The sequence below is a fragment of the Anabrus simplex genome, chromosome 14 (genome assembly GCF_040414725.1).
Source record: "Anabrus simplex isolate iqAnaSimp1 chromosome 14, ASM4041472v1, whole genome shotgun sequence".
NCBI classification, from domain to species: domain Eukaryota; kingdom Metazoa; phylum Arthropoda; class Insecta; order Orthoptera; family Tettigoniidae; genus Anabrus; species Anabrus simplex.
In genome coordinates this window covers 6,146,640-6,167,104 of record NC_090278.1, presented here as the reverse complement: position 1 = coordinate 6,167,104, position 20,465 = coordinate 6,146,640, and the positions used below count along the sequence as shown (strand labels likewise).

The 20,465-nt window shown below is 39.5% G+C and overlaps 1 protein-coding gene across 7 annotated transcripts in view; it reads left to right on the top strand.

The window, feature by feature from the left end:
• LOC136885706 (uncharacterized) overlaps positions 1-20,465 on the top strand; it is a 101,412-nt gene that overhangs the window by 60,780 nt on the left and 20,167 nt on the right. For all 7 annotated transcript variants that reach the window (XR_010861591.2, XR_010861590.2, XR_010861589.2 and 4 more), the window contains one exon: positions 11,960-12,012. Coding sequence is in view for 2 of the 7 variants with exons in the window: in XM_067158424.2 (XP_067014525.2) it covers positions 11,960-12,012 (53 nt within the window). In the remaining 5 variants the exon portion in view is untranslated. The remainder of the gene's footprint in view (positions 1-11,959; positions 12,013-20,465) is intronic.

The window sequence follows — 20,465 nt, the reverse complement described above, 5'->3', positions numbered from 1 at the left end:
GCCGTCAGCATTTTGTCAGTCACTGTTGTCTGCGTCACTGTGCGCGTATGCTGTTAGCGGCATCAGCCAGTCGCCATCTTGGCTTCGTGCTAATGTCACTACGATTCTTTGTTCAGTAGACCTACAGTTACAGTACTGTTATTTAATAAATTCATTGTACTCTATCAAAGTTTAGCTGTGTGTACGGTTGTCAAATAGACTACAGCACAGTGAAAAATTCATAAATACAGTGAATATGTTTTCTAAACTGAACATCTCATGGGCAGAGTCTTCGCAAGCTTTAAACACCTTCGTGAAATTCACAGCAATACAACGTTTCTGATATTATGCTTTTCCACATTATACAAAATATTTTTTTGTCTAAACAGAGCTTAATCCAAGAAACAATTAAATATCCCTACAATGTTTCAGGGGGCTCAGAAAAAAATTTCAAGCTATCCCATCAGTCCGACATGTTCCACACCCTCGACATCATCAGACACCTATGCTAGTTACAGACAGTGATTCAGTTTGGACTGTACCAAATTCTTTGTATTTAACAATTTATATTTTATTAAAATTAACTTGTTCTTGTTTTTTTTCTTTCAAAGCTGTGGTGGTCTTTTTTAAATTTCATAATACAGTATAAGTCCGCTATAGTGAGTACGGCATATAACGAGAACTTCAAAATTCCTATATTAAACTGTGTATCGTCCTTCGGTTTTAGTGAGAACCCTATCATGGGCGCATCCGTTATTACGAGCGATTAAGCGCGTGCGGTTTTTTCCGTTACAGATATTTTTGCACCCCAGCTATGATATTGCATGCGATCGATTACCTTCGGCATCGTTTCCTCGCTATGTGCACTAGCGATTTCTCTCGTCGACATTCGAAGGCGATGTTGGAGTCGATTAGTAATATCCGTCGACAGTTGTTCCGTAAAGAAAATTCGAAATGAAAGAGAACATATTTTCGTAATAAATGCGTAAATAACGTGTCCGATAACGGTTGTAAACTCGTTAAAATTAAGGCTGACTAAACGACCGCTGAATTTTGAGGCTAAATACTGCAATTAAGTAAGAATGGGATATACCTTGAGATATGGCAGAGTGCTTAATTGATTTCAGAGGTTAGTTTATATTTTATTGCGCCTGGTTAAATTACGGAAAGGCTATTTTGAAAATTTATAGCGAGAAAGGTATAATTTCTCTACTGGCGCTTGAAGTGTGTTTTCATCATACGTATAGTACGGTTAAGTTAGGATACGTGACGCTGCTTGAATAAGAAAATTGAAACGTTTGCAACAAAATGCTATCGATCATCTTTGGTACGGTATAGTTTTCTCACTTTGTGCATTTGCGAGCTCTCTCGTTAAGAAGTAAGTATAAATAACCACCTAATCGATACTTTATTAATGCCTCAGGCAAAATTGAATAAAATTAAAACTTACAGGACATGTTTCGACCACTTAGTGGTCCTCTTCAGCTGTATAAATAAAGAACTTACTTCTTGATTAAACATCGATACAGTCATGAAATGGACAACTTGTAATAGCTCTCTCTTTGACATTCAAAGGCGATGTTGGAGTTTAGTAATACCCATTGACTGCTGTTCTCTAAAGAAAATTGGAAATGAAAGAGGAAAACACGTTTTTGTAATAAATGCGTAAATAACGTGGCCGATAGCAGTTGTTAACTCGTTAAAAATAAAGACTGAAGTAAACGATATCTTAATTTTAATGTTATATACGGAAATTAAGTAAGAATGTGATACACCTCAAGATATGGCAGAGTACATCACTGATTTTAGAGGATATTTCATATCTTCTCTTGTCTAGTTACGGCTATTTACATTTTTCGGGTAATGCGTTTCAAATATGTTTTCATGATAGGCTACATATACGGTTAGGTTAGGTGTCGCTGTTTGAAGAAGAAAGCTGAGGCGTTTGCCACAGAAATCTCTGGAGTGATACCGTATTTCTCCGAATCAAAGACTTTTTTTTTCTCAGAGTCTAATGCGAAAACTCAAGGGTTGTTGCATTCGCGACCTAACAGGAAGTTAATGGATACCACTGGCAACTATCGCGGTAACCACGCTGCTTCTTTTCACACGCGCACAGAACTCGTTGAAAATAAACAACCGCCTCTTTACTACACATCGCTAGCCGCGACAACCGGTTGTACAGAGCCTGTGTGTTTCTCAAATCTGCAGAATGGCATCAAAGCATGCGATCCTTCGAATTCTTAGAAAAGCCATGGCTACTCAGTGGCAGAGTCATAACGCTTCTATTGTACTTGACGCTTAGTAAAATTAAGGTTTATGGACAGCAGGAATATTTTCGTGATGGATAGTTATATTGTAAAGATACGTGGAAAAGGTATTGCCGGCAAATTTTCAACAGGTTCTAGTCGATATTATGATGCCAAATATAAGTTAATGTTTATTAAACACACGGAAATGTAGAATAATTGTGCAGCCGCAAGAAAATACGGCATAGGCCTAACTAAAGCCAATATTTGGCGTTAGCGTGAAGACAAAGAGCTAAAAAATGCGTCTTGTACAAAAAATGCATTCAGTGGTCCGCAACAAGGACGCTTGAAAGAAGTCGAAGGTGAAATTGTGAGGATGTGCACGAAAAACGCAAGGGCGGAATGGCCATACCGTGGCACAATAAACTCGTTCGTTGACTCTCAACTTTCGCGATTAGGCCAATACATCGCTAGCCGCTGAATTTGGCCGAACCCGCCAAGCGAGACGTGCGTGTAGCGGCAGCCGGTTATATCTGACGCTGCGTAAAAGTAACAGTTTTATAGACAGTAAGAATAATTTCCTGATGGATCGTTGTATTGTAGAGACGCATGGAATAGGTATTGCCGGAAAATTTTCAACGAGTTGTCTTCGGTATTACGATGTCAATGTTGAGTTTTTGGTCCTTAAACCCGCGGAAATAAATAATTGTGCAGCCGCCAAAAAAAGAAATACGGCGTGACGAAAGTCAATGTTCGGTGTCTAAAAATAGTCTAAAAATGCGTAGGCCTACTGTAAGACAAGGCATTCATATTGATTTTACAAACTTCTTTTTGAGTCTGATTTAAATTTTTTGAAGAAAAAAAGTGGGGTTCATCTTGGATTCGGAGATATACGGTACTATATATTTTTTTCAGAATGAAATTAAACATTCACGTAGTATCGGATTACGAAAAATAACAAACAAGTAAGCCGTAGTGTGGATATCATCTACGGAAACGCAAGTTTTGAACAAACTGATTGCCGTTTCATACCGATTTTAAAGTGCATGAAGGGTTTTCCAACTTTTATACAAAATCGGATATAACGACAATCCGTTATAGCGAGTAAATTTTTCGCCGTTGTGAATTCTCGCTATAACGGACTTCTACTGTATGTCTAAAAAAAATATTTATATTGAACTTCCCTTACCAGGTGAGTTGGCCGTGCAGTTAGGAGTGCGCAGCTGTGAGCTTGCATCCGGGAGATAGTGGGTTCGAACCCCACTGTCGGCAGCCCTGAAGATCGTTTTCCATGGTTTCCCATTTTCACACCAGGAAAATGCTAAGGCTGTACGTTAATTAAGGGCAAGGCTGCTTCCTTCCCAATCCTAGGCCTTTCCTATCCCTTCGTCGCCATAAGACTTACCTGTGTCGGTTCGACATAAAGTGAATTGAAAAAAAAAAAAAAAAGAACTTTCCTAAACTTTGAACCTTAAACTGATTTAACTGTGCAGTACAGTATGTTTTTTAATTCACTTTTTTACAGTACAGTACTACATCCTTTTCATCTTTTTGTACTGTAATATCTTCTGTTGTATTTAGTAAATAAGGATTATTTACTTTTGTATGTTAAAACTGTAGTTTTCATTTATATCCCTTTGTTTAAATCAGTTTTTTTTTTTTAAATGGCCTTTAGGGGCCGATGACCTTCGATGTTAGGCCCCTTTGAACAACAAGCATCATAATCAAAAATGACCTTGGTAATCCAGCATATTTGATAATCTGACATTTGCAGATCCCTGAGCATGTCGGATTATCGTGGTCCTACTGTAGTTTGGTTTCAGATGTTAAATAATAATAATAATAATAATAATAATAATAATAATAATAATAATAATCGTATGGCCTCAGCTACCGTGCAGACATTTCGATTTGACGCCATCTGGCTGTCTGCTCGTCAATTTTGTCGTTCCATTTTACTCTAGGCCCACTAGATGGCAGACCGAGTAAACCGGATCTCTCTTGGGCATCTATGGCTGAGATTTAATTAATTTTGTCGAGTAAATACGAAATGTATCACCAGAGATCTTTACATGCCGACATCGTACGACATGGAGTATCGAATGGACTTTTTTCCGCCCTTCAAAAATCCGACTACCTCTGCCGGGTTTGAACCCGCTATCTTGGGATCCGGAGGCCGACACTCTACCATGGATCGACAGAGGCAGATGTTGATCGGTTTTGACTGGCAACTATTTATGATCACAAGTATAAAGATTGAAACTTTCCACCTAATCAATACTATTATTTATTACAAGGTACTTAGAATATTTTTACATTGCAATACCAGTTTCGATCCTATGTGTGGGTCATCTTCTGAAGAACCTTGGTCTTATTAAAAATAACGTATAATATTAAAACACTAGACAAACCAAACCCCATGGCACTACAGCCCTTGAAGGGCCTTGGCGTACCAAGGGACCGTTGCTCAGCCCGAAGGCCTACAGATTACGAGGTGTCGTGAGGTTAGCACTACGAATCCTCTCGGGCGCTATTCTTGGCTTTCTAGACTGGGACCGCTATCTCACCGTCAGATAGCTCCTCAATTCTAATCATGTAGGCTGAGTGGACCTCGAACCAGCCCTCAGGTCCAGGTAAAAATCCCTGACCTGGCCGGGAATCGAACCCAGGCCTCCGGGTAAGAGGCAGGCATGCTACCCCTACACCACGGGGCCGGCATTAAAACACTACTTTTTCTAATTTTAAATGGCTATGTCTAAATTACATTGATTCGTTCTAGTATTAAAATATGTTTGGAAGACAAATCTAATAGTCTAAAATGTTCACCATTTTGTTATAATGTCATTGATTTTGATGTTCATTCACATACTCTTTCATTTGATTACAGTGTTACAATATTGATACTTTTATTTTAAATTTCAAAACGTCTTAATACGATGTTAAATGGTACTGTGTTTTGTAAAACTTGCATCAATAAGAAGTTTAATAATAAAGTATCATTTTGTTGATGAACTTGTACAGTGAAACAGGTTCGAGTCGCGTGTTTTGAGCAAATAAATTTAAAATCTTCTTGTGGTTTGCTCAGGGTCAAGTCTGATTTTGATGTCCCATTAACTAAAGTGAGAATGTTCCCTTCTTCATAACTGCGATCTGTTGGACTGTGTCAGATTATCTATGTAGAAGAAAGAAAAGTGTTTTACTGTTAGAGAATGTCTGTGGAACATGTTAAAAAAATGTTGCATATGCGTGTCACTTACTTACTTACTTGCTTGCTGCCTTGGCCTGTCATTTGTGTGATTGTCGGGAGCACACCGTGCACTGCTTCGAGTACGCACTCTGGAAAATCTAGTGAAGTCGTCTCGTGTACCTTGTGCCGTGCAGTGCACTGCCGCATGCACCCAGAGAGGCCCTGTTCTGGATGGTCTATATAAATTTCAGCTAATATCTCTGAGGCCGGTGACCCCATAGGGAGGCCCTGTTGTTTACAGATATTATTGTGAAATCTGAAATCATTGTTATTCAGAGCAAATTCTAGCAGATTTACAAATTCTTCTATTTCTAAAATGCTAAAGCCACTATAATTTTTTAGAGTGGTTTCAATTAGTTTTACTGGTTTTTTTGTTTTGTTTTTTTGTTTTTGTTTTGTTTTTTGTTTTTTTGTGATTTTGCAAAATTCTATTTAGTTCCGAATTGCTTTTTTTAGCTAAAAATACTTGTTGCTTTTTAAGGAACATTTGAATGAGTTGTGATATTTTTTACGTTGGACTTGATCTAAAGTTTATAATGGGCCTAATAGGAACATTTTCCTTGTGAATTTTAGGATATTATTTTCTTTTGGTAGTCTGGGATTCATTGTGGTTAATTTTTAGATTTCTTGTTCAGTGGGTGTTTTTAAGTAATGATTTTAGACTTTTCTGGAGTTGGTGGTTGGATCTTCTTGTTTTATTTGAAATGTGTCATCAAGAAAGCATTGTTTGGTTTTAGTTATGTACTCATTTTTGTCAATGACGGTAGTGTTACCTTTATCTTCCTTTGATATTAATGAGCTGTTGTTCGTAATTTTGTCTTTAAGTTTCTTAAGTTGTATGCCGTCGACAGCATTATTGTTGTTGTTGCTATTGTTGAGTTTGTTAATGTATTGTAGTAATCTTTTTTGACTTTGTATCTAATTTCATTACGTAGGTCGGATGGAATTTTGTTTTGAGCATTTTCGGTTTCTGAATTGATGGTGGTAACATTTTGAAAAGTTGAGGTTTTTTCCCAATTGCTCAATATATTGGTTTCTGTTTCATTAAAGTCTGTCGGTTAAGTTTTTAATGGGCGGGTGGAATATGTGCTTACTGTCCTTCATTTGGTTTAATGGGGTGATTTCTGTTGGGGACTCTTTCTTGTTTATATTGGGTTTGTGAATGTCTCAGTGTATTTAACTTTTTGTTTAATGTGTTCTGTTTATGGATTGCTAAATTTATTAGTCTATCTTGAGTAAGTTGTTGAAAATTTTCCCAATAATTTTGGGGTAAATCATGGGATGCTTTAAGATGTGTTTCGTAGAGTTTGGCATTGAGGAATTGTTTCTTCCTATGAAGGAATTTTATCTCGTCTCTTAACCCTATTTTGTTGGTCTTATCTGTGTGTTACGTGTTTGAGTGGTGTTCCTGTGTCTATATTATTATGTCTTTTGAGAAAATTCGGTGTTAGATCATTCAACCTATTCCATCCAAGGACAGACTAACCTAACCGCTAAATGCATGGACCTACCTATTGTAGTTAACATTGCAGTGATTCAGAACCTAATACGTGACATTATATTAGGTCATGATTTTTTGGTAGAATACAATGTGATCCTAGACTATGCTGCTCATGAAGTTTTTTGGGGGGAAAAGATAGACGTCTGAGGGTTGCCTGGCACGATGGAAATCTCTGGACTCGCAATGATGTAGAAGTCGACGTAGACCTGGGAGATATCCAGTTAACGCATCTTCAACCAAGTGAAGAAGAGGAGCTGAGACACACCTTAAAGGACTTTATGAAATCCGTCACCAATAAAATAGGATCAGACACTTTATCTAGGCACCCGGCAATGGAACCTGCAGCTAGTAGCACCATTGTTGAGAGGGAGTTTCCACAAAAACACCAGAGCAAACCCAATGAAACTGTTCTTGCGATCATCAAAAAGGAACTTGATCTGGGAGTAATTAAGCAGTAGCAAGAACAAGACAAGCCCTGTAGGACTGTGACGCAGTGGATTAGGAGACAGAACACTGATAGTCGACTCGCCCCGAGGGAATTCAAGATGTGCTACAGGAACTTCCAGGTTGATGGAAGACTCTTAATGTACAGATCTCACGTCTCCGACATGCCTGCAGTAGTGGTGATCCCTAGACAGCACACGACGAACATCCTCGAGAAGATACAAGAAACTGTTGTGTCACACTTTTCTGGAAGCCTGGCCGGGCAAGATATATAAAGGAGTTTTGGGTTGTTGAGTTGAGTTGAGTTGTTACTGAAGTATGTGAACTCGTGTGATCTTGTCAAGTATTCCGTAGTCGGTTGACCTGCTAATGTGGCAATCGATTGAGTTCAAGATGGTGGTTCATTTGATGTGCAACTTTTAATGTGTATATAATTTGTAAATAAAACAGTGTGCACAATTGACAGCATCTCGTGTGTGCATCTTTGTGAATACGATATTACCGTATAATCTCGAATACCACCCGCACTGTTTCTTCGAAAATATTGCTTCCAAAATTGGGTGCGGGTCTTATTTAAAATTTTGGGAAATTTATCTTTCCGAATGCGCATAAATCGGGCATCACCTCTGGCGCGGCTTGGCAACAATGCTCTCTCCGCTCTCAGTATACGCTACTTCTGTGCTTGGCATCATTATCACGCACGTTCTCGGAGTATCAGCATGAATTCCACAAAGCGGTTGCGATCTTTTACTGCGAGTGAGAAACTGAAAGTAGTTCAGGAAGCCAAAATTATTGGAAATCATGCCGCCGGTAGGAAATACGATATTGACGAGTCGTGTATTTGCAATTGGAGTAAGAAGAACAATGTGCTATTAACATTTAATGGTGATTGTAGAGCTTTTCATGGACTGAGTGTACAGTTTCCAGAAATTGAAAAAAAACTTAATAAATATGTGACAGAACGGCAGAAATTGGGATATGGTGTGTCAACCAAAATGTGTTAGCTGAAGGCATTAGAGATTGCAAAGGAACTTTCATCGGAAGGGTTTGGAAGCCGAGGATGGGTTTGTAATTTTTATAAAACAAATGGGTTGAGCATATGAAGGCGTACCTCAATTTCACAGCATCTTCCTGGTGCCTTCGATGAGAAGTTATTGCCTTTCAGCGTCACATAATTCGGTTGTGGAAGGAAAATGCATATTTGCTTTTCCAAATTGGCAATGCAGATCAGACGCCAGTCTACTGTGAAATGCCAGTGGACAGGACTGTGAATGTTAAGGGTACGAAAAGTGTTACCATTAGAACAGGTGGTAATGAAAAATAACAGTGTACGTTAACGTTGTGTATTCTTGCCGATGGAACCAAATTGCCGCCGTACATTGTTCTCAAACGAAAGACGCTTCCTAAAAATCTACCCGCTGGTGTTATCGTCAGATCTCAGAACTCCGACTGGATGGACTGGGTAAAGTGTGTGTGGCAACATTGCCCTGGTGCATTATTGGGACAAAAGAGCTTGCTTGTTCTCGACAGTTACTGCGGCCACACAACAGACGCTGTGAAGAAACATATCAAGGATGGGAAAAGCGACCTAGCAGTCGTTCCGGGCGGGATGACGTCTACGCTACAGCCGCTGGATGTCTGCGTGAACCGTTCATTTAAAACAGCCTTGAAACAGCTCTATACAGAATGGATGACAGATGATAATAACACACTGACGCCAACTGGTTGCATTCAGCGCTCGGAAGTTCAGCTGCTGTGTTTGAGAGCGGCAGGCTCCCTGCCCACGACTGCAATGCTGTGAGCCTCTGCACACCCAGTGTTCATGCTCATATGCGGCGCTCAGTAATGTTGGTAACTGCTCGCCCTTACTCGGGCGTGAGAATGTAGTGTCGTACGCCTCTCGTACAGTCCTGCCAGCCTCAGCAGCGGACGAACTGGAGGTGTGACGATGGATGGTAAAGGAACTCGATCCCTAGTGAAGGCACGCCGGCCGGGTGAGAGCCCGTGCTCGGCGGCTTATGAAATTTTAGTTGGCGGCCACTTGGCCGGCCAACGGAGCAAAGCAAGTCTGTGTCCCGCAGGCCGCACTCGTCAGCGGCAGGCTACGACGCTCGGTTTCGGCTCCTGAGCCAGCCAGCTCCCTGGTTGATCCTGCCAGTAGTCATATGCTTGTCTCAAAGATTAAGCCATGAAAGCCAAATTAAGGTGAAACTGCGAATGGCTCATTAAATCAGTTATGGTTCCTTAGATCGTACCACTTCACTTGGATAACTGTGGAAATTCTAGAGCTAATACATGCAAACAGAGTCCCGACCAGAAGTGGAAGGGACACTTTTATTAGATCAAAATCAATCGGTCGGCTCGTCAGGTCCGTTTGCCTTGGTGACTCTGAAAAACTCTGGGCTGATCGCACGGTCCTCGCACCGGCGACGCATCTTTCAAATGTCTGCCTTATCAACTGTCGATGGTAGGTTCTGCGCCTACCATGGTTGTAACGGGTAACGGGGAATCAGGGTTCGATTCCGGAGAGGGAGCCTGAGAAACGGCTACCACATGCAAGGAAGGCAGCAGGCGTGCAAATTACCCACTCCCGGCATGGGGACGTAGTGACGAAAAATAACGATACAGGACTCATCCGAGGCCCCGTAATCGGAATGAGTACACTTTAAATCCTTTAACGAGTATCCATTGGAGGGCAAGTCTGGTGCCAGCAACCGCGGTAATTCCAGCTCCAATAGCGTATATGAAAGTTGTTGCGGTTAAAAAGCTCGTAGTTGGATTTGTGTCCTGCGCGGTCGGTTCATCACTCGTCGGTGTCTAACTGGCACTGACGCCAACTGGTCACATTCAGCACCCGGAAGTTCAGCTGCTGTGTTCATGGATTTTGGCGGCATGGAATCGTATTCCTGGAGACTCATACGAAAGAACTTCAGGAAATGTAGCGTTTCTAATGCTATGGACGGCAGCGATGACGACATTTTGTGGAAAGGTGATGGTGATGAAAGTTCCGAAGTTGGTACTGATGATGATGATGATGATGATGATGATGATGATGATGATGATGATGTTGAATGAACTCGTTGGATTTCGTTCTGGAAATGTTTGTTTATTTTTATTTGTATTTTCTAATCATTTGATGTGTGTTAGTAAATATTGTAAATAATTTTGGCTTCACTTTTTTTTTAAAATTTAGTTCTTTCAAAATAAGGGTGCAGGTCTTATTCAGTGGTATTGAAGATTATATGGCAAATAACTTAAAAGTATTGACAAGGCTAATTCAAATATCAAATGTGTATTTACTGAAGTATGGTTCAGAAGGCTTAAATGCCATCACTAGGGGAAGGATGTTTCAAGAAAATCCACACTGAAAAGCAGCTGCTGGGTGTGAAACAAGCTGCAAAGAGTGTTTAATGACAGAAATAACTAGTAATGTGCAAATTTTATTGTGTAATATGAAATACCTTAGAATAGATTGTTGTTGGGAAGGGCAAAGGGGGTGTCATCATCGAGAAGATGTCTTTGAGTGCAGCAATAACAAACTAGAGCTGGTAAACTCGTATCGTTATTTAGGCTTAACCTTGCAAGTAACTGGGAAGACATTTACTAAACACATAGAGGAACGATGCACTGCAGCGATCAAATCCATATTTGAAATAAAGAGCATTGAGAAACTATCAGTAAGAACTGCCCTCATTCTCTTTAACATTAAGATAGCTCCAATAGCCTGCTGTGCCATCAGGAAAATATGGATGCACCTCACTATGGCCAACCTGGGGAGACTGGAAGCTATGAAAGCCACCTACTTGAAAAGAGCATTACAGCTACACAGAACAGTTCGGACACGGTTAGTGTACAAACTGGTAGACACGGACTTTTTCATAAGGGGGATAATGATAAGTAATAATCTAGAATCCACCCCAGCATATGAGGCCCACATCGAACAAAGACAGCAAAAGCTTGCAGCAATAGATCCTGCAATGAACACAGATGTATGGAAAGAGTCCAACTTTGAACTCTGACATGTCTTCATGCGGACTGCAGCGCATGGCTTTCACCACAGAATTTGTCACCAACGAGGTTACCATCATGCTTCAACCCAGTGTTCCTGTATGCTCTGCGGCTTGTATTGCCCTCAGTACCACTTGATTGATTGTAAAGAGAGGATAAATTCCCTGAATTTCTATGCAAATGATGATAACTTTCAAGGGACCTTATAACCATTCTTTGTTAAAAGTACACAGTGTGTTTAATAAATCTATATATTATCGAGAAGGTAGGAGGATACTTTGAATTTGACTCAAAAATTTTCCTGGTGAGGGAATCCTGAAAACCCACTTCAAAGGATTGCACCTCTGCATGGTGGTACTAATTAGTCACATGTGACTTTCAGGATATAAATCTGCCAAAACAATTTCAAGGATTTTAAAAGTATTTTTCCTTACTCTATATGAGATTGTGTGTTCAGAATTAAAATAAGGAGAAAATAAAAAATCATGCAGTGTAGGATTAATAGAGGATTGTTCTCTTTCCATGTTTTAGGATGCTGAGATGGACAGTGATCCTGTTGAGAGCTTAGCCACTGCAGTTATTAAGTAAGTATAGTTTCTTTATTTGCTCTATCTTTTGTGTTCAGAACTCGTGTTTATGAATTCTACTATATAATAAACAGGAAGGCATTGGAGGAAATGCAATAGTTGTTGTTGTTGTTGTTATTATTATTATTATTATTATTATTATTATTATTATTATTATTATTATTATTATTATTATTATTATTATTATCATTATTTATGCTGGATACTGCTGATAAAGGATTAGAGAAACTTATGCAGCCAAGAATACTTTCAGCAGTTCAACTAGCTGGGGACCTCTCTGATCGTCAACATGGTTTTCGAGGAGGGCATTCGACAATCGATGCAGTATGGGCAGTGTTGAATACAGCTAAAAGGGCACAAATGGGTAATCATCACTCTCGAAAAGTGACACTCCTTGTGACCCTGGATGTTAAGAACGCTTTCAACTCGATAAGTTGGAATGACATTGGAAGCGCTTCAAAATACTTTCAACTACCTGAGTATCTCATGCGCATAATGAGAAATTATTTGAAAGATCGTACTCTAGTATATCACACAGAAGATGTGCAGAGAGTGAAACGGCTCACAGCTGGTGCAGCACAAGGGTCCATCCTTAGCCCAAATCTGTGAAACATAGTGTATGATGGATTGTTGAGGTTAGAGATGCCGGAAGACACAATGCTAGTGGGCTATGCTGATGATATAGCTGTTTTGATAGTTGCTCGAAATTTGGAGTTGGCTCAGTTTAAGCTAAATCAAGAAATGCGACGGGTGAAAGATTGGATGGCGAATCACAGATTACAGCTGGCAGATCATAAAACAGATTGTTCTCTTGAGAAGAAAAAGGATCATGACCGTCATTCCAATGTATATTGGACAAACAGAAATCGAAACATCTAGAAGTATAAAGTACTTCGGAGTGACACTTGATACCAAACTTACTTTTTGGGATCATATCAAACGGGTGACAGGTAAGGCGGTGAAAACAACGATTGTGCTGAGTAGATTAATGAGCAACGTTAAAGGTCCGAAGTCTAGCAAACAACGACTTCTGATGTCGATAGTTCACTCGACACTTCTTTATGGTGCCGAAGTCTGGGCTGAATCTCTGAAGTTTGAAAAATACCGGCGAAGGATAGCTGCGGTACAGCGGAGATCAACTTTGCGTATTACAAGCGCATATCGCACAGTATCCGAACCTGCGGTCCTTACGATAGCAGCAGTAGCACCAATTGATTTACTTGCCTTAGAGAGACGGGAAGTCTGGCAAACTCAAGGAGAGCTTGGAAAGAAGCGCGCTAAGGAGCTAGCTTATAGGCAACGAATGGAGCGGTGGCAGCAAAGATGGGAGGAAGATCCTCGAGGAAAATGGACTAAGCGGTTGATACCACGCCTAACTGATTGGGTTGCCCGAGCTCATGGCGAGGTTAACTTTTACATTACACAACTATTGACGGGTCACGGATACTTCCGGAAATTTCTACATAGTGTAGGTAGAGCGAGCGACTTGGTGTGTATTTATTGCAATGATATAGACGATGTATTTCACACATTTTTCGTATGCTATCATTGGTCAACTCAGAGAAGATGTTTATATACTGAGCCAGGAGAGTTGACACCAGAAACTATTGTGCAGGTGATGCTACGAAACCAAGAATCTTGGGATCAGACAGCAGTATATGTAGAAGGCATCCTGCATCAGAAAAAGAGAGATATGAATGTTCTTGAACGGTAGTAAGGAGAAATAAGGAAGAAGAAACCTGAGAAATTAGCACGACACCGCCCTGAAGTAATGCGAGAGCGGTTCCGGGGCGGAAATATACGTCGTGGGAAAAGGGTGTGTAGGTTTTAGTGAGTAGGAATATCACACGCTTGTGGAGTGCGGACCCTCACAAGTGTCTAATGAAAGATTTCCCACACTTTCCCTCGTAAAAAATAAATAAATATATATTTTTTTTTTTGATTCGTTGTGCCCAGCTGTGGAGCGCGTTTGAACTTATTTTGCACAATGTTTCTTCTTCTTTTCTTCCCAATATTTCTTAATTTTTTCACTGTGTTCCTTTCTGCGTGTTTCTGTCCAGCCTGTATTTTTTCTTGTTGGTTTCTCTGCAAATTTATGTTTGTTTACTAAGCTTCTAAATTTCATTCTATCTTGAATGGTTTCGTCCTCAATACCCATTTCTTGTAGATCTTCATGAATTTCTGCTAACCAATTGTTGTGGATTTTCAGGGTTAGAGCTAGATTTAGAATTTTCTTTGTCAGCCTGTTGTTATCCATTCTGTGTAGGTGTCCGTAGAATTTTAGTCGTCTCTTTCTGATGGTATCTGTGATTTTTTCTGTGAATTGAAAAATTTTGTGTGGTTTCTTTTTCATCCAAATTCCATTTTCGAACTTTGGTCCTAGGATTTTTCTGAGAATTTTCCTCTCTTGTTTCTCAATGCTTTTCATTTGTGACCTGCCGCCAATGATCAGTGTTTCAGATGCATAAAGTGCCTCTGGTTTGATGACTGTATTGTAGTGTCGTAATTTTGCATTTTTTGATATACATCTTTTGTTGTATCTGTTCCATGTGATTTTGTAAGCCCTTTGCAGTTTAGCAGTTCTTTCTTTGTTAGCTTCCTGATTTAACCCTGCTGGCTGAATAATTTCACCTAGATATTTGAATTTGTCTACTTGGGAAATTATTCCACAGTTGGTGATTAATGGTTGATTGTCGAATCTTGATTTAGTTCCTTCCATAAACTGCGTCTTTTCAAATGAAATTTGAAGTCCGGTTTTTGCGGCTATTTCATTCAACTTTTCTATGGATTGGATTGCTTCTTGTCTGTTGTTCGAAAGGATCGCAAGGTCATCTGCGAAAGCTAAGCAGTCAAGGTGAATTTTGTCTTTAAGAAGTCTGCCAATGTTTATACCTTTAGTTTCTTTTCTCCATTCACGAATCACTTTTTCCAAAACTAAATTGAATAGTAGTGGGGATAGTCCATCTCCCTGTCGGACGCCAGTTCTGATTTCGAACGGTTCAGAAATTTCTCCCAAGAACTTAACTTTTGATGTTGTGTTGGTCAGAGTTTGTTTAATCAATTCCCTCGTTTTCCTGTCGACTTGAAATTCCTCTAGTATGTTGAACAGGGTCTGCCGATCTATGGAATCATACGCTTTTTTGAAGTCAACAAAGGTGATTACTGTTTGTTTGGTTTTGCGAATCTGTAGTATGGTTTTTAGGTTTAGGATTTGTTCTGCGCAGGATCTCCCTTTTCGGAATCCAGCCTGATAATCTCCGATCAGGTGGTCTGTTTGTTTCTCTAATCTATTAAGTAGAGCTTTAGAGAAGATTTTATATACAAGTGAGAGGAGAGAAATTCCTCTGTAGTTGTTAATATCTGATTTGTCTCCTTTCTTGTGAAGTGGGTGAATCAATGCACATTTCCAATCCTCCGGAATTTCTTCAGAAAACCAAATGTCCTGTAAGATTTTTTGAATACTCTGGGCCAGTTTGTCACCACCAATTTTCAACATTTCAGCGATTATTCCATCTTCTCCTGGTGCTTTGTTGTCTTTTAAATCTCTGATTATTTGTTTGACTTCTTGTAATGTGGGGGGTTCTGAATCTGGATTAGGTGTTGGTTTTTCATAGGTGAATTGTTCCTTTGGAGATTCACAGTTTAAAAGGTCCATGAAATGGTTTGCTAGGAGTTCACAATTTCCCTTATTACTTGTTTCCAAAGTCCCATCTGTACGTTTGAAACAGAGACTAGGTGCCTGGTAATTGGATAATTCTTCTCTGAATGTTCTGTAGAAGTTCCGTGTATTGTTTTTCTTGAAATCATCTTCTATTTCTACCAGTCTGTTTTGATCATATTTTCGTTTTTCAGATCTGATGATTTTTGAGGTTTGTTTCTGTGTTTTGAAGAATTCATCACGATTTTGATCAGTTTTATGGGAACTCCAGTTTAGCCAGGACCTAATTCTGACTTCTATGGCCTTGTCACAGGTGTCATTCCACCACCTGTGTTTGCGTTTCCTTGGGGGATTGCTGATGTTTTGTGAAGCTTTCAAGAGTGTGTCCTTGAGTTCTAGCCAGTTTGAAGGAGCATCGTTGGAGATATTCGCAAGGAAATTGTCTGAGTTCTGTCTCAGAAATTCAGGGTCGATTCTTGGGTTCCTGATTGTTTTGGTTTTCTTCCTGTTGGGTTGAAACTTTACTTTAACAAGAGATAGGTGGTGGTCGGAGTCAATAATTCCCTTTTTGACTTTAACGTTCATAATTTCTTTTTGGTTTTTCTTGGAAATAGCTACATGGTCTAGTTGAAATTCTCCTAAATGTATGTTCGGGGATCTCCATGTCATTTTCTTTTGTGGAAGTGCCAGGAAATGGGTTGACATCAATTTTAGATCAAAATTCTCGCAGAAGCCAATTAAACGTTCTCCATTTTTATTGGTTCTTTTATGAGCAGGGTAAAGTCCTACAGTGGTCCTAAATTTCTTCTCTTTGCCAATTTGTGCATTGAAGTCCCCCAGCAGAATTTTGACATGATGTTTTGGAACTTTGGCTGTAGTTTCTTCTAGTAATTCCCAGAAGTCATCTACCTTCTGTGGGTCTTTTTGATTGTAATTGTTTGTAGGTGCATGTGCATTGATTAGTGTATAAGCTTTGTTTCCTGATTTGATTGTCATTAGCGAAATTCTTTCAGAAGGAGATGTAAAGTATAATACCGAATTTGTGATATTTTTTCTCACTGCAAAACCAGTGCCAAATTGTAATATTTTGTTAGGGAGGAGGGTAGCTGGTTTACCTTTATAAATTCTATAGTTTCCTGATTCAAAATGATTTTCGTCACTGTACCTAGTTTCTTGGAGTGCCAGAATTTGGATGTTGAGTTGGTCTAATGTGTCTGTTAAGTGCTTCAACTTTCCAATTTTGCGAAGCGTGTTGATGTTTAAAGTGCCAATAAAATGTTTTTCCTTTGGGCGAAGAGATTTGGGAAGCTCCGATACATTCCCGCATGATGTTCTCGGTCCCCCAGAATCCGATGACAGAGAAAACCTAGTATGAATATTAGGGCCTGGGGTAGTAGTATCATTAACTGACGTTGCCATCATGCTAGTAAGTTGAAGATAATGGGGAGATTGATCTTTGTCAATCTCATAGTTACAACTAAGGTATTGAGCCTCAGAGGTTGCCTCAAGATGTTTTCTGGCTGTGCCTGTTTTTGGTCCGCAAGAGGTATTTTATTTCCCTCAAGCCCTCTGGACAAGTCCGGCGAGCCCCCCGATCCGCCACCTGGGACGCGCCCGATAGGGGAACAGGCAAACCCCCCACGGGATTATTATTATTATTATTATTATTATTATTATTATTATTATTATTATTATTATTATTATTATTATTAAATAGCAATATCAGGATCACAGAAATTAAAGATATTAACCCATATGCACCCGTAAACGGACTGGTACACACTGCTCTATCATCATCATTTCCTAACTCCAGTTTCCCAGGTGTGGTGTACAAGTGCTCGCCATCTCCTTCTGTCTTCATACATCTGTTCCACTGAGCTCGATAGCTGCAGTCGCTTAAGTGCGGCCAGCATCCAGTATTCAGGAGACAGTAGGTTCGAACCCCACTGTCGGCAGCCCTAAAGATGGTTTTCCGTGGTTTCCCACTTTCACACCAGGCAAATGCTGGGGCTGTACCTTAATTAAGGCCACGACCGCTTCCTTCCCACTCCTAGCTCTTCCCTGTCCCATCGCCGCCATAAGACCTATCTGTGTCGGTGCGACGTAACGCAACTAGCAAAAAAAAAAAAATTATTAAAAAAACAACATCTGATCCAGTACATCCTCCCATTTGTGTCCTCTCTCCTCCACATCTGATCTTACAGTCTCTATCCAGCATTTTCTTGGTCTTCTTCCTATGAGATGAAGGTCAAAATATTTTCTGGCAGGTCTTCTTTCCCTGTTAATTCTCATTATGTGCCCATACCACTGAAATCTGCATTTCTTTATGACACTGGTAATAGGAACCTCGATACCAGCTATTTTCCTATTCACTTCATTTGTGATCTTGTCCTTTCTGGTAGTTTGGTTCATGATTCTTATGAATCTCATCTCAGTTGCTTGGATTCTACTGAAGTCTTTGTTTAGTAGGGTACATGTCTCTAAACCGTACATGAGGATTGGTATGAAATAAGTGTGGTACATGATTATTTTTGCTTTATGTGGCATTTTGCATTCCCAGAAAAAATTTCTGACTTGACTGTAGAAGTTTGATGCCTTCTCTGTCCTAGTGAGTATTTCCTGCCTAACAGTGTTTTCTTTCAAGATTGTGCTTCTAGAAATATGTTTGAGCTTGTTCCTTCGCTGTTGATGGTCATTTCCACTGTCTTTGTTTTGCTCATCTTCAGTTCAAAATTTTTGAATGTATTGTTCCATTCGTTAAGTTTCTTCTGTACTTCAGCTTCTGTCTCTCCCTATAAAAGCACATCATCAGCAAATACCAGGGTGTTTGGCTCACTGTCCATTTTCTTGATAGATTTTATGACCATGTCCATTACTATTACAAACAGGATAGGGCACTTCCTTGTTGGACACCTCTCTTTGTTTCAAACCATTTTGATCATCCGTTGCCTATCTGGACACAGCTGTGGCACTTCTGGTGTAGCATCTTGACTTGAAGTACTTTGGCACCTTTAGGTCTTCCAGACATTCCCATATCTTCTTTTGAGTAACACTATCATATGCTTTTTCAGTGTCCACAAATGCAATAACAAGATTTTTTTCCATATTCCCAGTACTTTTCTGTGAGCATTTTGACTGCAAAGGTAAGATTGACAGTACTTTGACCTTTCCTGAACCCGTGTTGTTCTTCTGCTCTGTCAGCCGAGTTAAATATGTGTAACCGGACTGGTACGCCGTGCATCATTGTCTCATATAACAACACGTCCGAGTGGTATTAGCTGTAGGTGAAAGCATGTGTGATTGAAAGTCTAATCTAGATACCTCAGTTGATTGTTTTCTGGCATTCTTGCTCTCTCTGTTATTTGGTTTCCGAGGTAAATTGATCAGTAAACTCTTTCAAGATTAAAATTATTGTGTCCACCTTTTCAATACAAATATATATTTTTAGTGGTTAAATTCTACATGAATGAAACACACCAGTTAGGGACATGTTTCGCCCTAGTTATGGGCATCTTCAGCCTATATTAATCCTAAGGTCAAGAATTAAAAATATAAACATTGGAACTTATAGTAAACTAACTTAATACTAAATACAATTGTCTTATGCTATTTACACAGTTTACAATATGTACAGTATATACAATAAGTGCATTAACCTTGCCAGAATTTATGAACAATGAATTACATTTTTTACAATGACCAGACCTCCAATTGCAGATTGGATTGATCACAACTTGAATTGGGGCTTCTCAATAGTATTGACTAGAATTTATCACTGCGTGAGTTGGGGTTTCTTCAGCTGTTATAGTCGCCTGAGTCATACGAATTTTTACAACACCGGAATCTTGGATAAAATCGTTAATATTCAATTTATAGTCCACATGTAGTTGGAAATGAAATCCATTCAAACAAAGACAACATTTGGGCAAAAAATAAATGAAATTTATATAATTGTAAATTTAAGAGGGCTTTCTTTTGTACAATGCTTTAATTACATTTCTTATCCAAATCTCGTTGACCTTATTCTGAATTCTGTTCGTATTATGAACAATGAAATTTGTATTAACTTATTTTATAATGACTAGAATTCCAATTGTGGATTGGATTGGTCAAGCGTGAATAGGGGTTTCATCAGCTGATGTGGTCGCCTGATCGTAAGAAATTTTAACAATACCGGAACCTTGGTTAAAGTCGTTCATGTTAGGGTTTGAAATAGTTTGAATATTCCTTTAGAAAGAAGCATGACTATGTTCTAAGGTTGAAGCGTGTAAGTAGGATACATATTGTTGATTTCAATCATTGTTTATCGGAATAAAAATATTCCGTCATTCTTGTGGATAAACTTCCCATTGGTGCATATTCAATCTGGGAGGAATATGAGTTGTCTGTAACTGGATAAGAGAAAAAACGGGGAATTATAATGATGAATGTGGAACCCAATACGGTAATAAAGTAGAGTGAGTGTTTATCGTATGAACTTACTTGTCTTGTCGACGTTAGCTGGGATGCATTGTTCCGGTTGTGTCTAAACGGCTAAGCTTGCTCCTAGTGTAGTACCGATGCTGAAGCGGAGGGGTGGAGCCTGGTGGGGAAGGGGACATGATATTCAAATTGTGCGTCTGTATTGTTGCTTGAGAGGCGTTACTTGAATTGGATTGGGCGGGCCCGGCATTAGGTGTGGCTATTGGAGCGCATGCGTTCTGTGATTTAAACATACTGGGAACTTTATTCTGATTTATGGTCTGGATTAACCTCGGAGTTGTTTCATATAACGGATTTTTGTCATCGATGG